The 22305-nt window shown below is 46.8% G+C and overlaps 2 protein-coding genes across 2 annotated transcripts in view; both read right to left on the reverse strand.

The window, feature by feature from the left end:
* Nucleotides 1-22305, reverse strand: part of mst1 (macrophage stimulating 1) — a 58127-nt gene that overhangs the window by 29329 nt on the left and 6493 nt on the right. The window lies entirely within an intron of this gene.
* The window catches only part of cacna2d2a (calcium channel, voltage-dependent, alpha 2/delta subunit 2a), a 51439-nt gene that overhangs the window by 14132 nt on the left and 15002 nt on the right, over nucleotides 1-22305 (reverse strand). The window contains exons 4-5 of the mRNA XM_060069938.1: nucleotides 22042-22117; nucleotides 6311-6370 (exon numbers count right to left, since the gene is read on the reverse strand). Of these exons, the coding sequence (XP_059925921.1) occupies nucleotides 6311-6370; nucleotides 22042-22117 (136 nt within the window). The remainder of the gene's footprint in view (nucleotides 1-6310; nucleotides 6371-22041; nucleotides 22118-22305) is intronic.

Below are 22305 nucleotides of genomic sequence, written 5' to 3' on the forward strand. Positions count from 1 at the left end.
CCCCCATCTCCCTTTTCCCCCGCCTTATTTTTCGGTGGGGAGGAGATGGCGGGCCGTGGCACGGCAGGTCATTTGGTGATAACGCTGTTTATGAGTTCATTAGGAGCCAGGCAGGCTGCTAGCTCTGTCTCAGACCAACATAGGGAGAGAGAGAGGGAGAGAGAGAGAGAGAGAGAGAGAGAGAGAGAGAGAGAGAGAGAGAGAGAGAGAGAGAGAGAGAGAGAGAGAGAGAGAGAAAACACAGGGCTCCCAATAAAAACAGCACTCATTTGTGCTTACACAATGTGGTTAGTCTTATCAGTGTTTAAAACGTGCCGCGTGTGGAACCCTTTCTTTGGGCTCCCTCGAGTTTGGCCTCCCTGTGTCCGTCGGGCTAACCAGTCGCTGTGCTCTGAGGAACAGCTGCCATGACACGTTACAAATAACATCAGAACAACGCAACGTGAGGCGGTGACAACTAAGCCAGGTCCAAGCAATGAAGTAGGTTGGAAATCAAATAGCCTTTAACAACAGAAAGGGAGGACTATGACTATGAAGAATATGCTTATCGCACGTATTGGTGTGCATGTTCTTTTATCTAACACCTCTCACCTTTTTGTGGTTAACATTTTCCCTCTTGTTTTTGCAATAAATAATCCCCATCCAGAGCAGCAGAGGTTTGGAGGAACACCTGAAGCACTAGGTTCTGGGTTTATACTCACACATTATTGCTATTGTCTATTTGTTTTTATGAATGGAATGACTCAATTGCAGGCGAGATGTGTGCACGTCTCCCAGGATCAGTTCAATGGAATCAGAAAAGGGGATTTGGGAGCACACATTCATGGTAGTCATTTAATGTTGATGGAGAGAAAACCAATTAAAAGTTAATCAAATAATGTCAAGCGTTCTGTGAAAGACACATGCTGAGGTGGACTGAGGAAGTGAGAGTGAGACATTGTCAGGTGTCTTTTGCTGTCCATCACTTTCCCTTGACGGACAGTACAATGAGATAAGGACTGTATTGTGTTCAAAATTGAGATTTCAGGGTTAAGACGAGTTTGCCAAGAAGGTCTCAAGTAACAGCTGTTAGGTCTGATTGTCTTTGAAGGGCCGTCACAAATAAGATATATTATTGTAATAAGTGATAAGTGTACAGAACCTTCACAACTCAGTGCTCGGGGAGAATACCTTACCCTTGAAATGTGACCTGAATGGGGACTAGTTTTGTGGACAGTAGCTGTTCACCAAGGCTAAACTCTGTATTTTTTAGTTTTCATTTATAGGATTAATTTGTATATCTATTAGGTTGACAAGATACCTAGTGAAACATGCCGATTATAAATTACAAGTAATTTAGCTTTCTTTGTCCGAAATGTATATATAAGATACTCAAAATAGTACAAAAACGTTCAGTAAATTATCAAAATTGATCAGCAATACATTTTCTGACCTGCAACTAAATGATAAAATCACAAATCAATCTCACCTTGATTTATAAATTGTTCGATATATGAAAAGAAGAACACCACGGTAGATAAAGGTTTATGTATGATAGAGAGATACAGAGGGACTGAGTAGAGATGGAGAACGGGAGATTATGTTGGAATATGATGAAAGGCTTGATTGATTAGAGAGTGATGATTGGGGTAAATGGGCTGGAAGATGGCTCTATCTTTGTGTCTCTTTTCCATGCTCCCTCATGCCTTTCTGCACTCACCCATAGTCCCTTTCTCACCTCTACCCCACCCTCTCTCCTCTCTTTATGTCTCTCTCTCTCTCTCTCTATTTTAGTTTCTTCCTTCGTCACCCTTTTTCTCGTTGGTTTCATCATAGCAACCCATCAACGGAGCGTCTCTCTATCTCTCCCCCTCTCTTTACCTTCTCCCGCTCTCTCTCTCCTAATGGTACAGCTATTAGTACTAATGCATTTCAAACGAACAGCAGCTGCCACATCACAATCTGATGAAAAGTGCATGTCTTCCTCCTCCTCCTCCACCATCTCCTTCCTTCTCTCCACAGCCACTCCACAATGGAAAGTGACAATACAAATACATGTCTGGGCATTCACTAAGGGCAATGGTCAATTCCTATACTGGAACTACATAATACAAAATAATCAGAGAGAATACCCAGGCCAATGCTATAGTTTACATAGCATGCGTCGCACCGGCTGCCAATTAGCACTTGTTTGGGCTTGGAGAACAAGGACGATCACGCTTGGTTAAGGAGGACTTTTTCCTCTTCTTCTTCCCCAATGGGGTTTCAGGGCAGAGCGCAGCAGTCTCCTAGGTGAGGGAAGGGCTGCTCGATTATGGAAAAAATCCTACTCACAATTATTTTGGTCCATATTGAAATCAGGATTATTAAAGACGATTATTTTTGAGTTTGAAAACATGATGCATTTATTCAGCATTTCTCTCAAAATTAACACTTTGTAACTGAGAACTTGGAAATATCCCCTCAAATAAATTCACAAATGTTCAAAAAGCAAAATAATCAAAATCTAATATAATTTTTGGGTCATGGTAATTTTGGGAGAATATGTGTACAGCTGTTCTTTTAATGAATAAAATAAATATACTTACAAAAATAAATATATGGTTTAAACTCGATTATATTAGTTTTGAGATCAGTTGCCCCGAAAATCAAAATCGCGGTCAAAATGAGATTAATTGCAGAGCCCTTGGTGAGGGACCACGGCATTCCGTCGCCGGGCTCGGATGGAAAACGCTTCCACGGAGGGGCGCGGCACTCGTGACCTTGAGGAATCAGCGGCGATCAAACACCTTAATGTCTATTTCACACCCCATTTCATTCCAATGGATTTAAAACCCGCGACGGCCATCACAACAGTTGTTACGATCAACGTTTCATCGTCCGTAATGTCCTGCAGTGAATGGTCGAGACCGAGTGAACCGGTACTGAAGAAGACCCGGGTGTTCAAGGTGTGTGTGTGTGTGTGTGTGTGTGTGTGTGTGTGTGTGTGTGTGTGTGTGTGTGTGTGTGTGTGTGTGTGTGTGTGTGTGTTGTGTGTGTGTGAGAGTGTGTGTGTGTGTGTGTTCAGGTGTGTGTGTCTTTGCAGGTGGTCTCCCCGGTGGGAGTGAGCATGTGTCGGCAAAGGATCAAAAGTTGAGTGGTGGGATTGGTGGTTGGTAGTGTGGGCGGGGTAGGATTGTGCACCACGTCCACCCATCGCTACGGTAACAGCTGCGGTGGCAGCCGCTGTGCGTGCCAGGCGTGTCATTGAGTCCCTGTGATGTCACTCCACGTTTGGTATCAGTGAGCAGATGGGCCGGGCCAGGTAAAGATCTCAACGTTAATAAACACTAACCAACACATCCACCAACGAAGCCAACAACGCCCACCCCAAACATCACACTCTCCGTACAGACGCCGGAGCCAAGACAGGTACAGCCACACAGATCCCATGTCCATGGACATGATTTCTAAGACATGGACCAAAATGTATTTGTTTTTAGTTTGAATTCAACATTTTATGTAATGAAAAATTGTGCCAGTCAGAATCGCAATAATATTTTTTTTTTGCCAATCAGATCGCTCCAATAAATAGATATTTTTTGCCAATCAGACCTCTCGAACCACCACACACACACACACACACACACACACACACACACACACACACACACACACACACACACACACACACACACACACACACACACACACACACACACACACACACACACACACACACACAGTTCCGAGCAGGCATTCAAGTCCAACAGATTCCAAAACATGACCCTCTCAGTACAGATGCTGGAGCACAAACTGGTAGAGCCACACCTATCACTCTAACAGACAGACAGGCAGACACACACACGCACACTCTGACACAACCACAGGCCTGAGCAGACGTTCAAATCCGTAAACTCCAAAAACATTTCACCCGTGTGAATACTCTTTCCCTCTCCTCCTGACAGAAGCCCCCCCGCCCGGCAGTTTAAAATGCACCGCGTTCCTCCTAATATGCCCAAAGAGCATGCGAGCCCTAATCTAATTAGACTGTCAGTCACCAGTGTGTTCAGCCAAAAGAGAAATTAGGAGGGCACAACATCTCCAAACGGGAGGGGGGTGAAAAAAATATATTCTCAGAAGGATATGTGCTGCTTTACTGACACCTCCCATTCTCTACGCCTCGCATCTGCCTCTCCTAACGGATCCTCAGCGGCCCTGCCGGGACTCATTACCTGCCCTAATTATGAAGGCAAATGAAATCAGCATTGATACACTATTAACAGGGGAGCCGGCATTAGGATTCATTTGACGTGTTTGCACCAATTTGACATTTGAACCTGTTTTCATGCCCGATTAAAGCCACATGCTGACATGAAAAAGGGAGGATTTTGTTTGGGGTGTGTGTGTGTGTGTGTGTGTGTGTGTGTGTGTGTGTGTGTGTGTGTGTGTGTGTGTGTGTGTGTGTGTGTGTGTGTGTGTGTGTGTGTGTGTGTGTGTGTGTGTGTGTGTGTGTGTGTGCGCGCGTGTGGTGGTTAGGGTGTTTGTGTTTCTGTTTGTGTATGTGTGTTTCTGTGTGTGTGTATGTGTTTCTGTATGTTTGTGTGAAGGGGACAGAGGTTGAGAGGCAGAGTGTATGATGAGGGAGATGAGGTTTGAGCGATGAAACACCACAGAACAAGCAACAAAGGGTACACTGGGTGCTAGAGAGCGAGGGAGAGCGAGAGAGAGAGAGAGAGAGAGAGAGAGAGAGAGAGAGATTGGATGCCACATAGGGTGACAGCCTCCTGACCCCCCCATCGTGGTGCATGGGGGCCGAGAGAGGCGGAGGAGAGAGAGGCAGCGCTCAGCGGCTCCCCCCTGGGTGCCCGCCGAGGAACAGCACGCGCCAGAGACCCCGGTCCAGAAGGACTGAGGCGGGCGGCGGTCAAAGCAGTGCATCAGCGAGTGTAAGCGACCATGAATAAAAATGGACTTTGCTGGGGAAGCAGGGCTCATAATTATTCGTTTTATAAATCAGTTAAAGCCTTTTCTCAAACATCCCCCGGGAAGCGCGGGGTTAAAAATCCATTTGTGGCAAGTGTACCATGACAGTGAGCTCGTCTCCCTGGAGACGGAGGATATGAGTGAGGAGTGTGTGTGTGTGTGTGGGGGGGGGGGGGGGGTGGTGTGTGCATGGGATGTGGGTGGGTGGTGTGTGTGTGTGTGTGTGTGTGTGTGTGTGTGTGTGTGTGTGTGTGTGTGTGTGTGTGTGTGTGTGTGTGTGTGTGTGTGTGTGTGTGTGCGTGTGTGTGTGTGTGTGTCAATGTACTGGCTTGCTGAGGTCACATATCTGCGTGATTATGTACACAAAGTGTGTGCGTGTGTGTGCATGTGTGTGTGTGTATGTATGTGTGCGTGCGTGCGTGTGTGTGGATCAATATGCATGCAGGGTATCGGTGTGTTTACAAATCGGTGAGCCAGTGAAGCGCGCTGCCTCGCACACACACTCACACACACACATAGAGAAACACACACGCGAGCACTAGTTTGCGGCTCCTCTATTTGGATTTCAAGAGATATTTTCTCCTCAGACAAAGGTCAACAATGGCAGAAGGTTGCGGACTCAGAGAGCTGTGGCCTGTGAGACACAACTGATTGACAGTATGTAAATAATGTTGTACACCATGAAATTAACAACTGCAAAAAAAAAGAAGAAAAATGGACACGGTGAGTGTGTGTGTGCGTGTGTGTGTGTCTGTGTGTGTGTGTGTGTGTGAGTGCGCGTGTGTGTAGTTAATTATGTGCATTAGGCTGCGCATATTAACATCCAATTTTTAATACTACTTCTTCGGTCGCTACCGTGGTGCTGATCACATGGTCGTTAAAGAGTTTTAAGTGGAAAAGAAAGGAGGGACATAACAAAATTGAGGGGAAAATTGGAAACAAATTGGTGAAATGAGGAAATAAAGGGGAGGGCACAGTGCCCTGGAGCAACAGGAGAGGAACATAGGGAGGGAGGAAGGGCAGAGGGAGGGACAGGGGGAGGGAGGGATGGAGAGACGGGGAAGAGAGGGTGGGAGGAAGAGTAAAGAGACAGAGTGTTAGGGGGGAAGAAGGGTAGGGGAGGAGGAGGGAGAGAGGTAACTAGAGGAGGAGGGAGGCTGGAGGGAGGGACCTAGAGAAGGAGGGGGGTCGAGGTAGGGGGGGGAAGAGAGAGAGAGAGAGAGAGAGAGAGAGAGAGAGAGAGAGAGAGAGAGAGAGAGAGAGAGAGAGAGAGAGAGAGAGAGACAGAGACAGAGACAGAGACAGAGAGAGGGATGACGAGTCGGAGGGAGGGAGGGAGGGAGGTACCTAGGCTAAAGTACTTTACCTTCACTCCGTCCTGCCACTCGTGTTCCTTCTGAAGCAGTTCTGCCTCCCGGGCGAGTTTCTGTCAAAAACAAACAAAAACATATCAGCATCGGTATCTCATAGAGTGTGTGTGGCTGTGTGCATATGCGTGTGTGTGAGTGTGTGTCTGCGTTTGCGTCTGTGTCTTCGGGCATGTGTGTTTTCTGCATTTATGTTAAAATGTTAAACATAGACGTGCACACATAAGGAAATTCTAATTCAAACACTAGTGAAAGTCGCAGTATTAATTCATATTGAGCAATTGTGTGAGCAGAAAGTACTAGATTGTATCTGGCTCAAAATGAGGCCTGGCATTAAACGCTTTTTATCTCTGTGTCAACCAAGATCAAACATCCGCTGCTTGTGGATCATCGTGAACAGTTCTACGAGTAACAGCTTATCTCTGTATAGACTTATAGTTACTATATTGGCTGGGCAAGAGACACCCCCTCTGTTGTGGTTTCTATATCTAGTTCTCGTCCCAGTCTCTCACTGGTGGATTAGCCTCTGTCTCAGTATGTAGGTTTCCATGCCTCCTCTAGGGGGCGATCTGGTTAAAATCCCAGGATGCTCTGTCAAGCCGTCCAAAGTCCCCGGGCTCTGAAATTATAAACTCTATTTAGACCGTGGCTACGGCCGCATTCAGTTCTGGTTCTGCACTGAAGGACTAGTTCCCCAGCGGGGTGTATTTTTATTATCCCTAACCAGACAAGCCAATGCTTAATGTGAACTTGCACGTTATAAAATAGATGCCCTATTTACAACGGCAGCCCCACCCACTTCCTCTAAACAGGCTAAACTGGAAAACGAACGTTACGTATTGTAACTCTAGATTCTATGAGTTTAGGCGCAGCCTTTTAAGGCTATCGCTATTGGGTTATCCCTAGGCGTGAGCCGTAGCACTTCAGGCGTGAGCCGTAGCACTTCAGTGCTACGGCTCACGCCTAGGGATAACCCAATAGCGATAGCCTTAAAAGGCGAAGCCTATACGACATAGAACCAAATGGAACACAGCCCCAGTATAACGGCTTGGCTTCACAAAGGGGGCGTGTCCTGCAGGAATTATACAAGGTGGATATAAATCGGTGTGTGTGTGTGTGTGTGTGTGTGTGTGTGTGTGTGTGTGTGTGTGTGTGTGTGTGTGTGTGTGTGTGTGTGTGTGTGTGTGTGTGTGTGTGTGTACGTGTGTGTGCGTATGTCATGTGTAGTTTGATTAAACGACGATAGGCCGTGTTTAATAAGCGAGAACAAGAAAAAAATGGCTATGGGTGTCTTTGACCGTGCCGGGCCTGCATGCCTTTGGCTTTTAATCACCTGAATGCGTCTTAAAATACGGCAATATAAGATTCCACGGGCACCCTAACGAGATTGAGAAGCACTCAAACAATGCAACAAGGAACTAATTAGCCTATTGGAATGATTGCCACAGAGTTCATTAGAAAAGACAGTAATTTGCTGGCCTATGTTGGAGAGGGTCAGCTCTGCAAAAGGGCAGAGGCAAGTGGTAATCTCCCGGTGAAAGCTATTAGGACTCAAACATTTTTCAATTATCGGAAACATGCAGCAGCTGGACATCAACATCCAGGTTCCCTGGATTTACCGGAGAACCTACCAGAACCCAGCGGCGGCGTCCTGAACCTCAGCTGATCTGAATGTGTTCTTTGTACGTCCCTTCAACGTCCTCTACTACGACCGAGGCCAAGAATGTTGGGTATTTTGTTGTTGCGGCCGTGACCCTCCCAAAAGGAGCCCGACGGAGGGTTCTCTCAAGATCAGGAGCAGAATCTGGGCTCTGCCTTCTCCTCAGAAACATCACTAGGATTATCATAGTTTTATATATATATACATAAGTATACAAAATATCCTAATTTGCATCATACCCATCTTCATAAACCGTTCCCTTCCTCTGTCTCTGTCACTCAATTCATCATTCAGCTTCCATCTTCCCCAAAACTAGTGGTCCCCTCCCCACACAGTGCTCTTCCACCCCTCTCCCAACAGAGACCCCCCCCAGCATCTCCCAGTCCCTCAGTGCTCTGCCCCCTCCCCCCCCCCCCCCCCCCAGATGGATGTGCACCATAAACAGCCCATGAATCAGTGAGAGCAAGGGAGGGGGAGGGAGAGAGAGAGAGATGTGTGGAGCAGGGCGGGGATATATATCGTCTGCGCTGGTGGCTGCGGTCCAAGCTGCTTAGAGCGTCGGAGAAGCATAGTAGAGCGATCAGCGGCGCACAGCACAGATAAGCCGTCCACACACGGGGCCCACACAACACAGGGAACACGCCCACCATGCAGGGAGGGATGGGGGGGCTATAGAGACCATCTACTACGGTCCGGTCTGGAGACCCAGCGCCCGGTGGGCCGTACCCCTTCCTCCTCCCAACGCCGGGGTACAGCCCTATGACGGATCCTCTGTCCCACACCCATTATCCACTTCCCCGTCTGAAGGCAAGGTCAACAAGCATAAACACCCCCGGAGACAGAGTGGTGGATGGGTGGGGGGGGGTTATTGATAGTAGCACAATGTCCGATATTAATACCCCGCCTTCCTACACATACATAGCTTTAAACGTCAAAAGGGAGAAAGAGAAATAAATTATGATAAAAAAAAAAAGGGGCACACAATGCATTATGTGGAGCGGTTGACAGTCTATTCTTCACAAGCTGCTTTGGAGGCAGCCGCGCCGAGAGACGAGCCCCGGCTACGCTGTGTCGTCTTCCTCGAGGAGCCGTGAAATATGAGGAGGAGGGAGGGAGGGAGAGAGGGAGGGAGGGAGGGAGGGGGAGAGACAGACAGACAGAGAGAGGGAGGAAGAGAGCGTGATAGCGGAGAAAAGAGACGGGGAGAAAGAGTGAGAGAGACGGGGAGAACATGATGGAGAGACAGTGACAGGGAGAGAAAGACAGGGAGAAGGAGACGGAGAAAGAGAGAGCGAGATGGAGACAGAAAAAGAGCGGCAGAAAGAGCTTGAGAGAGGGGGAGAATCGTCATGAAAGGCTCAGCGTGAGACGATTAGGATCTTTTAATATTCATAACCGTTTGGTTTGCACAGTTCCGGAGGGGGGCGGCCGAATCACTCAAAGTCATGTTATTTCATGGAGAGGTGGGTGGAGGGGTGTGGACGGGAGTATGACAGCCCACCAGGGAGGGAGTGTGTCATGCCGTAGTGACACAGCTACACACACACTGCTGTAAGACTGTTGGCTGAGGCCGGTTAGAGAACATTAGGATCTCTTCTGCAGGCTTCTGAGGGCACTGCACTGCATACACAGTGGACCCTGTCTGCAGGAGCCCTGTGTGTGTGTGTGTGTGTGTGTGTGTGTGTGTGTGTGTGTGTGTGTGTGTGTGTGTGTGTGTGTGTGTGTGTGTGTGTGTGTGTGTGTGTGTGTGTGTGTGTGTGTGTGTGTGTGTGTGTGTGTGTGTGTGTGTGTGTGTGTGTGTGTCTGAGCGTGGTTGCGGGCTGGCGCGCATGTGTGTCTGTGCGTGTGATTGCAGACTCGAATCAGGCCACTCAACATTTTTTCTAACTGACCCCTGAGCTGTCTGGAAATGCCGCTGTCACCTTGGGGACCAGGCTGCTGTCACCTTAGGGACCCCAGTCCATCATTCTACTGGGTTCCGTCCCCCCTCCCGGAGTGACAGCACAGATAGCCAATAAGAGACCGTTCCCTAGATGCCCAATGCCTTTGGAGAGGAGAAAGGCTTTTTCTTACGTGCTTATCAGAGATCCGTCATTATGCAATACAAGGTTGCCCTTGTTCAATGCAAAATAACATACTGAAGCATACTGCAAACATTATAACCAGACACATCACTGCTAATAAACTATGCTATAATTACATTTAATGCAAGCAAATACGTGCACATAGGCTGCCATAACAGTATTGTTATTTCATATACTCTGTATTTATTTCAATTTGACTAACAATTTATAATTGTCGAATACTTGTTGGTCTTCACTCTGAACCAATGCTTTCCTATTATCTACATTTTGATGGAGCCGTTGAACGATGACCTTAGGCTAAGTAATTCAGAGGGTACGGGTGTGGTTCGGCCATCTGTCCATTAGGGGGCAGCGGTGTGAGATGAGCCCCAGTAGGAACAGCAGTAGCAGCAGCAGCCGGAGCAACAACCAGTGGAGCCTGTCAGAGTGAGAGCAGACTGGTTTAAGCTCTTCATTCTGTCTGTTACTTGGCCAGGATTAGGACCAATCACAAAACCCACTGAGTCAGAACCGGGCCCCTATAACAGATGGAGGGACTTTCCACTCCAGAATTCAAAACATCTCTGGGAAAATTCCTCCCATCTCCTCTTCTCTCTCTCTTGGGTTTCAGCAACCCTCCTCCTCCTCCTCCTCCTCCTCCTCCTCGCCACTAGGCGCCAACTGGCCTGTTCCTCTGAACTGCTCCATCTCGCCTTCAATCATGTGTCATGTGACCAGCCTCCCTCTCCACCTGTCTGTCTGTTCGCCTCCTACACGTTCTCGCGTCTTTAATTGCAGATCTTTCCGTTGCATTTTCTTTTTTGCCAAGGAAAAATTTAATAACAGAATAATTGCTCCACATGATAATGGATATAAAAAAAAGGAAATTGATTAGAATGAAAGGACTAGAATGGAAATTATAATAAACGAAAAAGAATGCAGATCAACCATTTGTCAAATCATGACTTGTATGACTCCCACGCAGTCCAACTCAAGGATGTATGCGCTTAACACTAGCAATAATAACGTTGGTTCGACTCTTGTTTTTACTTGTCTGATTCTTCACAGGGGGTCAGTCCCGCACACACACACACACACACACACACACACACACACACACACACACACACACACACACACACACACACACACACACACACACACACACACACACACACACACACACACACACACAGGTGAGTCCTTCATCTTCAGCGATATCCGTAGTACTGAACAGCGCTAAATTAAGAACTTGACTTAACTTTTTTTTAAGTTATCTTAACTTGACAATTAACTCAGATCCTCAGCTAGTTTTCTTTTCTTTTCACCCGTTGGCAGCTGGGAAGTGTAGTCTAGTAATCTTCCCATCACGAAAGGCGCAGGGTTTGAATTATGTTCTTTCCTCGTCTTTTCCACAGCGGCAAAGGGATGTGAATGCGGCTGGCTGTCACCTCACCCCTGGCAACCGCAGCTGCGCGCACGCTTTCCTTTTTTTCGCCTTCCAAAAGTCAAACACCAGCTTTCTGTATGCCGCGACATATGCACACAGAAATACCATGTTTTCCATTAAAAGATTGCCAGCATTGTGCAGAGAATTTCAGTCCCTGGCTCAAAGGGAGGAGAAAGGCAGCTGTCTTTCCCCAGGAACAATAGCCTCGCTCCCGGCTACAGAATAGAACTCCATTATAGCCATTTTTTAAGAAGTCAGTGTAACTGAAAATAATTGACCTTGATCACACGCCTTTGAATACTAATCAGGCTACTCAGAGGCTTATAATATGGTGGTTCTGAACTACATCGCTCACGTGGAAGTACACCATCCGAGAGCTCCGACGATGCATTGCCCCGTATAGCGTACAAGTATAAAAAACCGCCTGATGCTGCTACTACTACGGAACGCTGATACCGTTTTCTTCCCTATTGTTTTTCATTTTAATTTCAGATGCCCCGCCGAAAAACAGCGCCGTTATAGTGGAGCGGTCCTCCAAGACTAGGCTATTGTCCTTCTCATTAGCACACACCCGACTGACGCACCCACTGCTGCATATTCAATTATCCCTCATTTGGGTGGTCGATGGCGCCGGCAACAACTGTATCGAAAATTAACAGTGGCGGAGGTCTTCGTGTTTTTACGCTGGCCGATACACACGAGGAGACCTTTAGCGACGAAACAACCCTCGAGCCCTGGGATCATTCGGAGTGGAATAATAAAATCAAACGGTTACAGACGTTATACGGCTGTGATATAAAGATCACTCAAGCGATGTAGCGGAACGAAGCGTCCTCACAGCGAAGACACACAGCAAAGAGTGAGCGTACAGGGACGGAGGCTTGGGGTTGGGTGTAGTATGGTGGTGGTGGGGCTTAGTAAGGGGTTGGTAGGTGTAGTAGGGGGGTGGTGGGTGTAGCAAAGTGGTTTGTGTAGTAGTAGGGTGGTGGTGGGTGCATCAGGGTGGTGGGTGTAGTAGGGTGGTGGTGGGTGCATCAGGGTGGTGGGTGTAGTAGGGTGGTGGTGGGTGCATCAGGGTGGTGGGTGTAGTAGGGTGGTGGTGGGGGTATCAGGGGGCTGGGTGCAGTAGTAGGGGGGTGGTGCTGGGGTCTAAGGGGGGGCTTGATGACACAGGGCTGGCGAGCTGCCTGGTGTCACTCTGTTGTTTGTCACGTACTAATGGACATGGCACTGCGGCCCCTCCCCCCCGCTGTCACGGCCATCAACCAGACCGCAAACCAGAGGACATAGAGACACCGCCATGGAGACGGGTCCAGGGGCACCTTTTAAATAAATAGATGTACAGCGGTGTGTGTGTATATATATATATTTATAACCAGCGGCCGCCGTCCTGTTTGGTCTGCCTGCCTGTCCTTTCAGAAGCCGCTCCGAGTCGTTGACCTCGCAGGTGACGGAGACGGCGGATGACAACGCAGAACGCAGCGTTTGAAAACAAAAGACAAACGGAGGACGAAAAGGGGGGGGGGGGGGGGCAGTGACATTCTAACAGGTGAGCCCTGTCTCGTGGCGGCCCTGCTCCTCGTACACGTGTAAACAGAGTGGTTAAAGCGTGCGGTCTCTCCACACAGCTCGGTCTGGTGCGACAGCGAACACGAGCCCCCCCCCCCCCCCCCCCCCCCCCGCGGCTTTGTGTTCAGCCTGATGCGATCACGAGGTGAGCAGACGATCACCGATTGAAACAGTCAGTGTGTGTAATGAAGAACGAAGCGGGGCAGATTCATGGCACCTCTCTTCCGCTTTTCATTTTAATATTGTGTTCTAAAGTGCCGGAAATAATGATGCACACTGATTGTAAACTATAGATATGAATAAACACGTAGGTACGCACACACACACACACACACACACACACACACACACACACACACACACACACACACACACACACACACACACACACACACACACACACACACACACACACACACACACACACACACACACACAATCACTACGGAAGTCTCTGTTGGACTTCATTATTTGTAACCAGCAGGAGACAACTCGCATTAAGTGCAACCGGCTCTACAAATATTTGGTTCTATCGACCATGATAAGTCATGATCCAGAAATACATTGCGTCATTTCAAATGATATCCACACTGACTTTAAGAACAGAATGTGTCATACAAACAAACACAACTCACAATAGGACACACTGTCTGAATCATAATATATTATATTGGCCACGCCACACCCACACCCACACATACACACAGTGATTTGCATACATACATACTTAACAATATGTTTAATCAGCTCAAAAGAGCACTCACTAATCAACATGCAATCAATGACTCACACGTGTATTCTCTGCATCAGAGTGGCATGGCAGTGTCGCTCAAATGGAGCTTCACATGAAGAGCTCTCTATAAAATGAATGGGCAGAGGAACAAAGAGGCGTCAAATAATATGTAAACTAGGTTCATAATTCCTCCTTTTAATAAAAAAGGAGTTGCGCTACAAATTCCTTCTAAACTCATGATTAAGTTGTATTATTTTATTAAATGTGTCATCCCAAATTTTATAATTCTTTTTTATTGATAGTCTTTCATAAGTCTGAAATGAAATAGGCTATAGTAATATATATCAAGATAAACATGTTTTCATTCATATTTGTGAAAATGTAGTCATTGTGTCATTTTTTGTGTTGACCACTGGGTGGAGATTGAGGACTCTGAGCCGAAACCTTCATGCACAACAGGTGTCGGACGGTAGAAGCATACAGCTCCTATGGAAAACATGGCAAACTGTTGATGTTTTACTGCTTGAATATTATTTAACATCCCAAAAATATGCTAAATGCAATAGGCATTTATTTCATGCACAATTATCTTTCACCATGTATTATTTGATGTAGCTACTGTTGTGAATTTCCTTTTTTAAATGGATTCTTATAATCATCCCATTATAAGGGTGTCAAAAGGTTTGTACAATAACTTAAATTAAAGTCGAATACACCTCGGCTGGATGCTTTAGTCCAATCATCAGCATAATAATTATAATAATGATATCACCCTGTCCAGCAAAAAGGTGTTGAATATAAACTCAATTAGTTTGTTTATTTTGTATATTTGAGAGGGCGAGAAGCAGGCTGAACAAAATGAAAAGATGGACAAAGGGAAGCGGTTATAGGGGGGGGTGGGGGGGAGAGACAGAGAGAGAGAGAGAGAGAGAGAGCGAGCGAGAGAACGAGAGAGAGGTGGGCTTGTAGTCAGTATCTTTTTTTCTCCTGTTTATCTCATTCCTGCAGCTTAGCACCCCTGCCTTCCACCTCACCAGCCACACAACCAGCTCAAGGGCAAAGGATGGCATCTTTTCCGCTCTTCATATTTAGCTCTTCACCCTAATCAAGTCAATATTTGATTTGATATGGTTGAATCAAAGATGCAATGCTTGTGAATGACACTTGAAGGACATAGGAGGTGACTAACGATATTTCTTCATATTTTGATTCTTTTTTTTTTTTAAGTCTGCTGATTCTTATTTTAGACGTAGTTTGAAACCCGGGCCATTGCAGAGTGTGTTACCCGTGTGTGTCGCCATGGTGTGCGCAGGTAACCATGGTGTCCGCTGACAGCGGCCGCTGTTTGACAACCTGTATCTGTGTCAGTGTTTGGCCAGGCAATGTCGATTCACACACATAGACGCACACACACACACGGGCCAATAGCTTCAGTTACAATATCGAGCACACACACACACACACACACACACACACACACACACACACACACACACACACACACACACACACACACACACACACACACACACACACACACACAGTGCATTTCTGCATCTTCCAGCAGACACAGAGAAGAGTCAGAGGATGAAGACACAAGCGCCCCTCAAAGCAATTACAGCAGATTGAATCCAAATTAAATTTGAAGCCTTAAGCAAGGCAAGCAAATAAAAAGCCCCGCATAGAACAGATATGACAAGGGAGATGAAGAAGAGGGGGGGGGGGGGACTTCAGGTGGGGGGGTCATGGAAGTACAGAGGAGGATGAGCAGAGAGAGAGACAGAGACAGAGACAGAGAGAGAGAGAGAGAGAGAGAGAGAGAGAGAGAGGCCGTTCTATGGTTCTAAGTGAGGAACCACCGACTTCACTTTGATTACAAAGCCAAATAAACCGAGACATTACCTCCTCTAATGGGAGCAGGAAAGAAACTGGGTAGATGCATTTAAAAAAAAACTAAACGTAACTGAGGTCAACAAATGCCAAATGGTAAACAGACGGAACTCGGCATGCAGACATAGAATAGCAAATAAAATGGAGATTTCCTTCTTATGAAATATGCTGTGATGGAGAGCAAAACCGGACCGTTTACCAGTCACAAACACATGCCCATTACAGGCAAACAGATTAGCCCCGTTCCTAGTCCTTCAACAGATACCATTTCACCATTTCCATTTTTTTCATTATTCCCTTCCAAGAAATGACAGGATTAGATGCGGCGGCTTTTAAACATCACATGTTATCTTCCATCTCCCGAACAATTAATCCACAATCACAACCCCGTCCCCCACCCATTCCCTACCTTCCCCTCATCAGCCTCCCCCCTCCTCAGTTGATCTCTCCCTCTCGTCTCCCCCTCACCCCCCCGCCCGCCCGCCCGCCCGCCCGCCCGCCTCCCCGGTGTGCCCCCAGAACTGAGGAGTTTTTTAGCTGGGAGAAAGGAGGTGGTTCGAAATGCCATTTAAGCACCTATACCATGACACTATATGTGGGGTACACGCGATGGGATTACTGTAATCTGTCATTATTCTTATAGTGTGTGTGTGTGTGTGTGTGTGTGTGTGTGTGTGTGTGTGTGTGTGTGTGTGTGCCTGCGTGCGTGCGCACACATTCTTTTATACCTCCATACCTGCTTACTTTGACACCATAATAATCGCACCATTTTCTATAGACAGGCCCCAGCAGGCCCCATTATCAAGCCGCCGTATGCGTTCCACTCCACTCCACCGCTCAGTGCCGGCCCCGGACCATGGAAATCTATTCAGCACCTGCACAACGGTGTAGAGCGATGCGTACATCCCCCTCAACAATACGTCTCGCACAGCGTTCACCGGGGCTATGTTTAACTAAATGAAATGGATCCAGTGATCCAAATGAGTCAGAGCTCTCGGGTCTCTTTGCAAAGACCCCCCAGACTTTTGGATCATCTGCAGCCACATCCCAGGATATGATACGTGAGGAGGATGGGAACGACCGGAAGACCCAAAGTGGGGCTCGGGGTTATAGACACGAGGTTGGAGGTCCTGGGGCCGGCCACGCCTCTACCAAAGTCCAATCCCAGAGATAAAACTTACATTCCATAGAACTCATCGGAACCCTGTGTTATTATCAGTTTCCAAGATACGTACGCACAGGGAAAACCGACATATTCATGGAGCACACACACAAACACACACGCAAACACCGAAATCAGGGAATAACACATATCCTTCTTGATTCCAGAAAGCTACAGCAGCTGCTAGCTTCCATGTCATTATAGTTTAATGTTGGACAAAAGATTATAGCGTGGAGGCTGTTATCTGTCTGTGAGGTGTATTTCACCAGATGGCTTTTTAAAAATTCCCATTAGGGCTTTTTATAGTAAATAAATATATTTGGCATTCGCAGCAAGGGAGGTGGGGTGACCTGGGAGGGGGACAGATGTGAAATAATGGACAACTGGAGAGAGATCATTACAGACCAGAGCAAAAATTGTCACGAAAAAAGTCTCACAGGAGGGAAGTCGATCAAGAGAGGGGCGGGAAAGGCTGGAGAAGGAAAGCCGGGTTGGAGGTTGTGGATGCGGGTGAGGAGGGTTTGGGGGGAAAGTCAGGGACAGTCTAACCTTGACGGAGAGCATCTTCCGACAAGCATCTGCCTCCCGTAATAATTTCGAAATAATCTCCATTCACAAAGGCCCAGCAGTCTGGCAGAGCAAATGCTCTGTGCCTGATCGATCAGTCATTCAGCCAGATGCTGCTTTCAGTGGGAGCCCCACATTGCTCTCAGCACCTAGCTACCCCCTCCCAAACCTCTCTCCCTCTCCCTCTCTCTCTCTCTCTCTCATACACAAATGCAGAGCCCAGCGATAGAGCGAGACCAATATGTGGACGAGGCGGGCGAGGGAGTAGGAGGTGATGTCCCACCGTCTTCAGAAGAGGAGACTCCGAGATAATGTCATTGGAATAATTGGAATTGAGTCCATAATTGCAGTGTGAATGTAAAATAAAGAGGAAGACATTATCGAAGACACCGTTTAGTGCCGCAGGCTTTAAGTTTTGTCTGCACTCGTTTTAATTGCACTATTTTTTATGTTAGTTTCTTTTATTCTTTCATCGGAAATTATTGTTGTTATTGTTATTGCTCCAATCTCTTTATCTGAACCTTATCTGCACTGAGCACACCTGGAACGCGAGCATGGCATTGCCTGTTGGTTGAATTGTGCACTTGACAATAAACACAAAGCTTGCAGATTGGACTGTATAAGTGCTTCCAGTCAAAAATAATATTCTCTTTTGAGACAATATATATTTCTCTTTTGAGACAACTATCCAGGGACTAATCAACAGCCTGTCTTCCACAACGCCGCCTCAGAGGTCTACGGCCACACAAAACCTGGCACAGGGGATGCAAGCCCAGAGTAACACACAAAGGCGGCATCCCTTCAAACAGCCAATTACCGCGCGGCATTGTGACAGTCTTAACCGCTACTGTGCATTTGGCCCCCAGCAATTAATTGACTTTTAAATAGTCTGCAATTAGCTCCAATTTAAATGAATAGGCATAGTCTGCCTTTACGTGCATATTTAAATAAATAGACCAAGTCTGCCTTTATGTGAATATTTAAATTGATATGGTCTGCCTTTACATGCATGTTTGAATTAATAGGCATAGGCTGCCTAAATGAAAAGGCATAGTTTGCCTTTAAGTGCATATTTAAATAAACATATTCTGCTTTTATGTGCATAATTAAATTGATAAAGTCTGCTTTAATGTGTATATATAAATCAATAGACAGCTGCCTTTACTTGCACATTTTGCCCTTTAAAGGCAGCGTGGCCACCTGTTATTTATGTAAAACTCTCTTATGTAATACGTTGACCTTATGTATAGTGTCTCCAGACTGGAAGCAGGTACTACCGATAGGATGTGTGTTGGTCACCTGCATACATATATGTATGATCCTTTCCAACAGGGGAAAAAAGTAAACCAAGCAGAAAAGCAATGAGGAAACGCTGTAAATGTAAATGTGAATGGAAGGATTAATACACATCAGCATCGATACAAATGTACCAAGAACAAAAGTTCAGAGACGCCAGCCACGTCCTGTGATAAACTCAGCCTAAGCTTGAAGGTTTGCAATCAATGATCTGGATTAATGTGTATCAAAGGAGAGAGAAAACCATCAAGTTACCTTTATCTGGTCTTACTAAGATTAACAGAGCAAAATGCTGGCAAGAGGAAGACAGCCAGAGAGAGAGAGAGAGAGAGAGAGGGACAATGGGGAGAGAGAAAGAGAGAGAGACGGGGAGAGAGAGAGAGAGAGAGGGACAATGGGGAGAGAGAAAGAGAGAGAGACGGGGAGAGAGAGAGATCGAGAGAGAGAGAGCGAGAGCGAGAGCGAGAGCGAGAGAGAGAGAGAGAGAGAGAGAGACGGTGGAGAGCGAGAAAGACGGTGGAGGGAGAGAGAGAAAGAGAGACGGTGGAGAGAGAGAGAGAGACGGGAGCGAGAGAGACGGTGGAGGGAGACAGAGACAGAGAGAGAGAGAGACAGAGACAGAGAGAGAGAGAGAGAGAGAGACAGAAAGAGAGAGCCAGAGACACAAGGGGGATAGAGAGAGAGAGAGATCACAGACAGGGTAAGCGGCATAATCACAGAGATGTTTTTCCAAGGTCAATATCTTAGAAAGTCTCCTACGGCTCCACTGAGGCTTGACACCGGGGTACTGCCCACCCACACCCCACCCCGCCCGCCCCACTAAACCTCTTACAACCCCCCCCCCCCCCCCCCTCCCTCCCCCAGACCACATTTTGTCCCTCTGATTCACTCTTTCTCTTGCCGTCGTTGCGTCTGGTGTGTTACGCCAGCTTCTTTTCTTTTCTTTTTCAACTCCTCAGGTGTTCTTGCATTGTGTCACCCTCTGTGTTCACTGTTCATTTGCCTTTTGTTTGATGGATTTAAACAATGCCTCGTTCTTTTCCCCGCTGACCTGCGTGTCTCATCTCCGTCTCCGTGGTACCTTAAGGCTCAGTTATGGTTCCAGGTCGACGCAACGCTATGACCAAGCAGACGCCTCGACGCAGTCGTGAACCTGTTTTGATGCTGTGTCGGGTTTTAGTGAGATGCAAGGTAAACATTTCTGGGAGGCGCACGTCAGGCCCTTGCGGCAGACCCACGAGGGTCCGCAAGGACTTAATGGGTGCCTAAACCCCCTTGTATTGCGTCGACGTTAGGGCTGTAACGATACACAAATTCACGATTCGGTTTGTATCACGATTTTTGACCCACGGTTCGATACATCCCACGATTCTTTTAAATTTAAAAAGCATTTTATTTAAACAACACTTAAATACCAATTATCTTAATGTAACATTTAATAACAAATAATTTGGAACACTGAACAGATTTGAACCGAAAGAATACTATTAAAGTATAGCTAAATTAATAAAGAAATAACCAAAGATTGCAGTTGGAGGATGCTTTTTGCTGGTAGGCATAATAGGGCCCCTTTAACTGTTTGGTTGGTTTATTCAAATATCCTTATTAGCGCTTCTTTTTAGGTTATGTAGCTTAAATAATGACATAATCAGGCCGTATAGAATGCAACATGTTTAAAGGCACCCAGTGCAACTTTATGTAAACATTCAATGAAAAATAAACATTCAATTTCTAGTCTTTTTTACACGTAGTAAGTTTCAATAACTCCATACCATTACATATCGACATTCAAGGAGCAAAGATGAGACGTCGTTGTGTGGTGAGAACTGATAGAAAATCGTAAACAACAACAATCGCCGGTGGGGAGAAGCCATTTTTCCATTGACTGGAAGCCTGCTTTATTTATTGTAGGTTACAAAAAATAAAGAAAATGGCGGCATTGTTGTTGTTATCGATTTTGTATCAGTTCTCACCACACAACGACGTCTCATCTTTGCTGCTTAAATGTCGGTATGTAATGGTATGGAGTTATTGAAACTTACTACGTGTAAAAAAGACTAGAAATTGAATGTTTATTTTTAAGCCTCGAAAGTTGCACTGGGTGCCTTTAATAGCCTAACTTTCAATAGATGAGGAAAAACATGAACGTCGCAATAACGAGGTATAGTGTTACGAGTAGCATATGTGTGCGCGGGAGAATGGCAGTGTGCGTATGCGTGTGTGAGTGACGTCAGCGAGTGAGTGGACGAGCGAGGAGAGCGAGCGGTAGCGCGTGTGTCTAGTGAAGAAGCGAACGAGTCCGGTAGAATAAAGTACCCATCCTGTCAATAATCGGTGGCCGCTTCATTCCGACCTATAAGCAGACAAACTGCCAGTCAAATCACACAAAACAATAGAGACAGGATCACACAGGCAATTTTTTTCGCGCTTGGCCCACTCTGGATAAATGTCGTTCATATCGCATATGAGGACTTCGACGGCTGTGGAGAAATGCAATCCTCCGTAGCCACGGAGAGCTGTGATCACAGAGAGGGCATCTCGTCACATATTTACGGCATCGATAGGAGGGGGCGCTGTCAGCAGACTATTATCTAGACAAATTATTAGCAAATTTCAATCGGACAATTTGACCGAAGAGTTAGAAAGGGCATATCGCGCTTCTGCCTTCTCACACCGCGAGACAGGTTCGTGGCTTTGAGTATCGCGATTTTCGGTTTGATAAGCGTATCGGTAGAATAAAGTACCCATCCTGTCAATAATCGGTGGCCGCTTCATTCCGACCTATAAGCAGACAAACTGCCAGTCAAATCACACAAAACAATAGAGACAGGATCACACAGGCAATTTTTTTCGCGCTTGGCCCACTCTGGATAAATGTCGTTCATATCGCATATGAGGACTTCGACGGCTGTGGAGAAATGCAATCCTCCGTAGCCACGGAGAGCTGTGATCACAGAGAGGGCATCTCGTCACATATTTACGGCATCGATAGGAGGGGGCGCTGTCAGCAGACTATTATCTAGACAAATTATTAGCAAATTTCAATCGGACAATTTGACCGAAGAGTTAGAAAGGGCATATCGCGCTTCTGCCTTCTCACACCGCGAGACAGGTTCGTGGCTTTGAGTATCGCGATTTTCGGTTTGATAAGCGTATCGTTACAGCCCTAGTCGACGTGGAACCATAACTAAGCCTTTACTTACGGACACCGAACCGGGCGGAGTGTGCCTCCTCTCTCTTCCCTTTGCTTAGAGTTCCCCCCTAATGGAGCCCTCCGTAATAATTAATATTATTGTGCTAGACACCCAGGCGGTGTCTCAAACAGAGGGGGCCAACACACCTCGTTAGCCTCCGGGACAAACACCTGCCAGTCACGAGGACTATTAGTCCGTCCTGTCACGTCGGGCTGGAAGCGGCTGACACGAGTTATGACACGCTGTCAGAGACCCACATCGCCGGGGCGGTCATCAGAGCAGAGAGAGAGAGGGGGAAAGGTGGAAACCAGATCCCATCCCATCCCCCTGCCTCCAGCCAAATGGAGACTCCAGGCCTACCAAGGGTACAGCCAGCCCAGGTTAGCGTCAAGAATAGCTCGCTCACTTTT

Source organism: Gadus macrocephalus, chromosome 13, assembly GCF_031168955.1.
Source record: "Gadus macrocephalus chromosome 13, ASM3116895v1".
Classification (NCBI taxonomy): domain Eukaryota; kingdom Metazoa; phylum Chordata; class Actinopteri; order Gadiformes; family Gadidae; genus Gadus; species Gadus macrocephalus.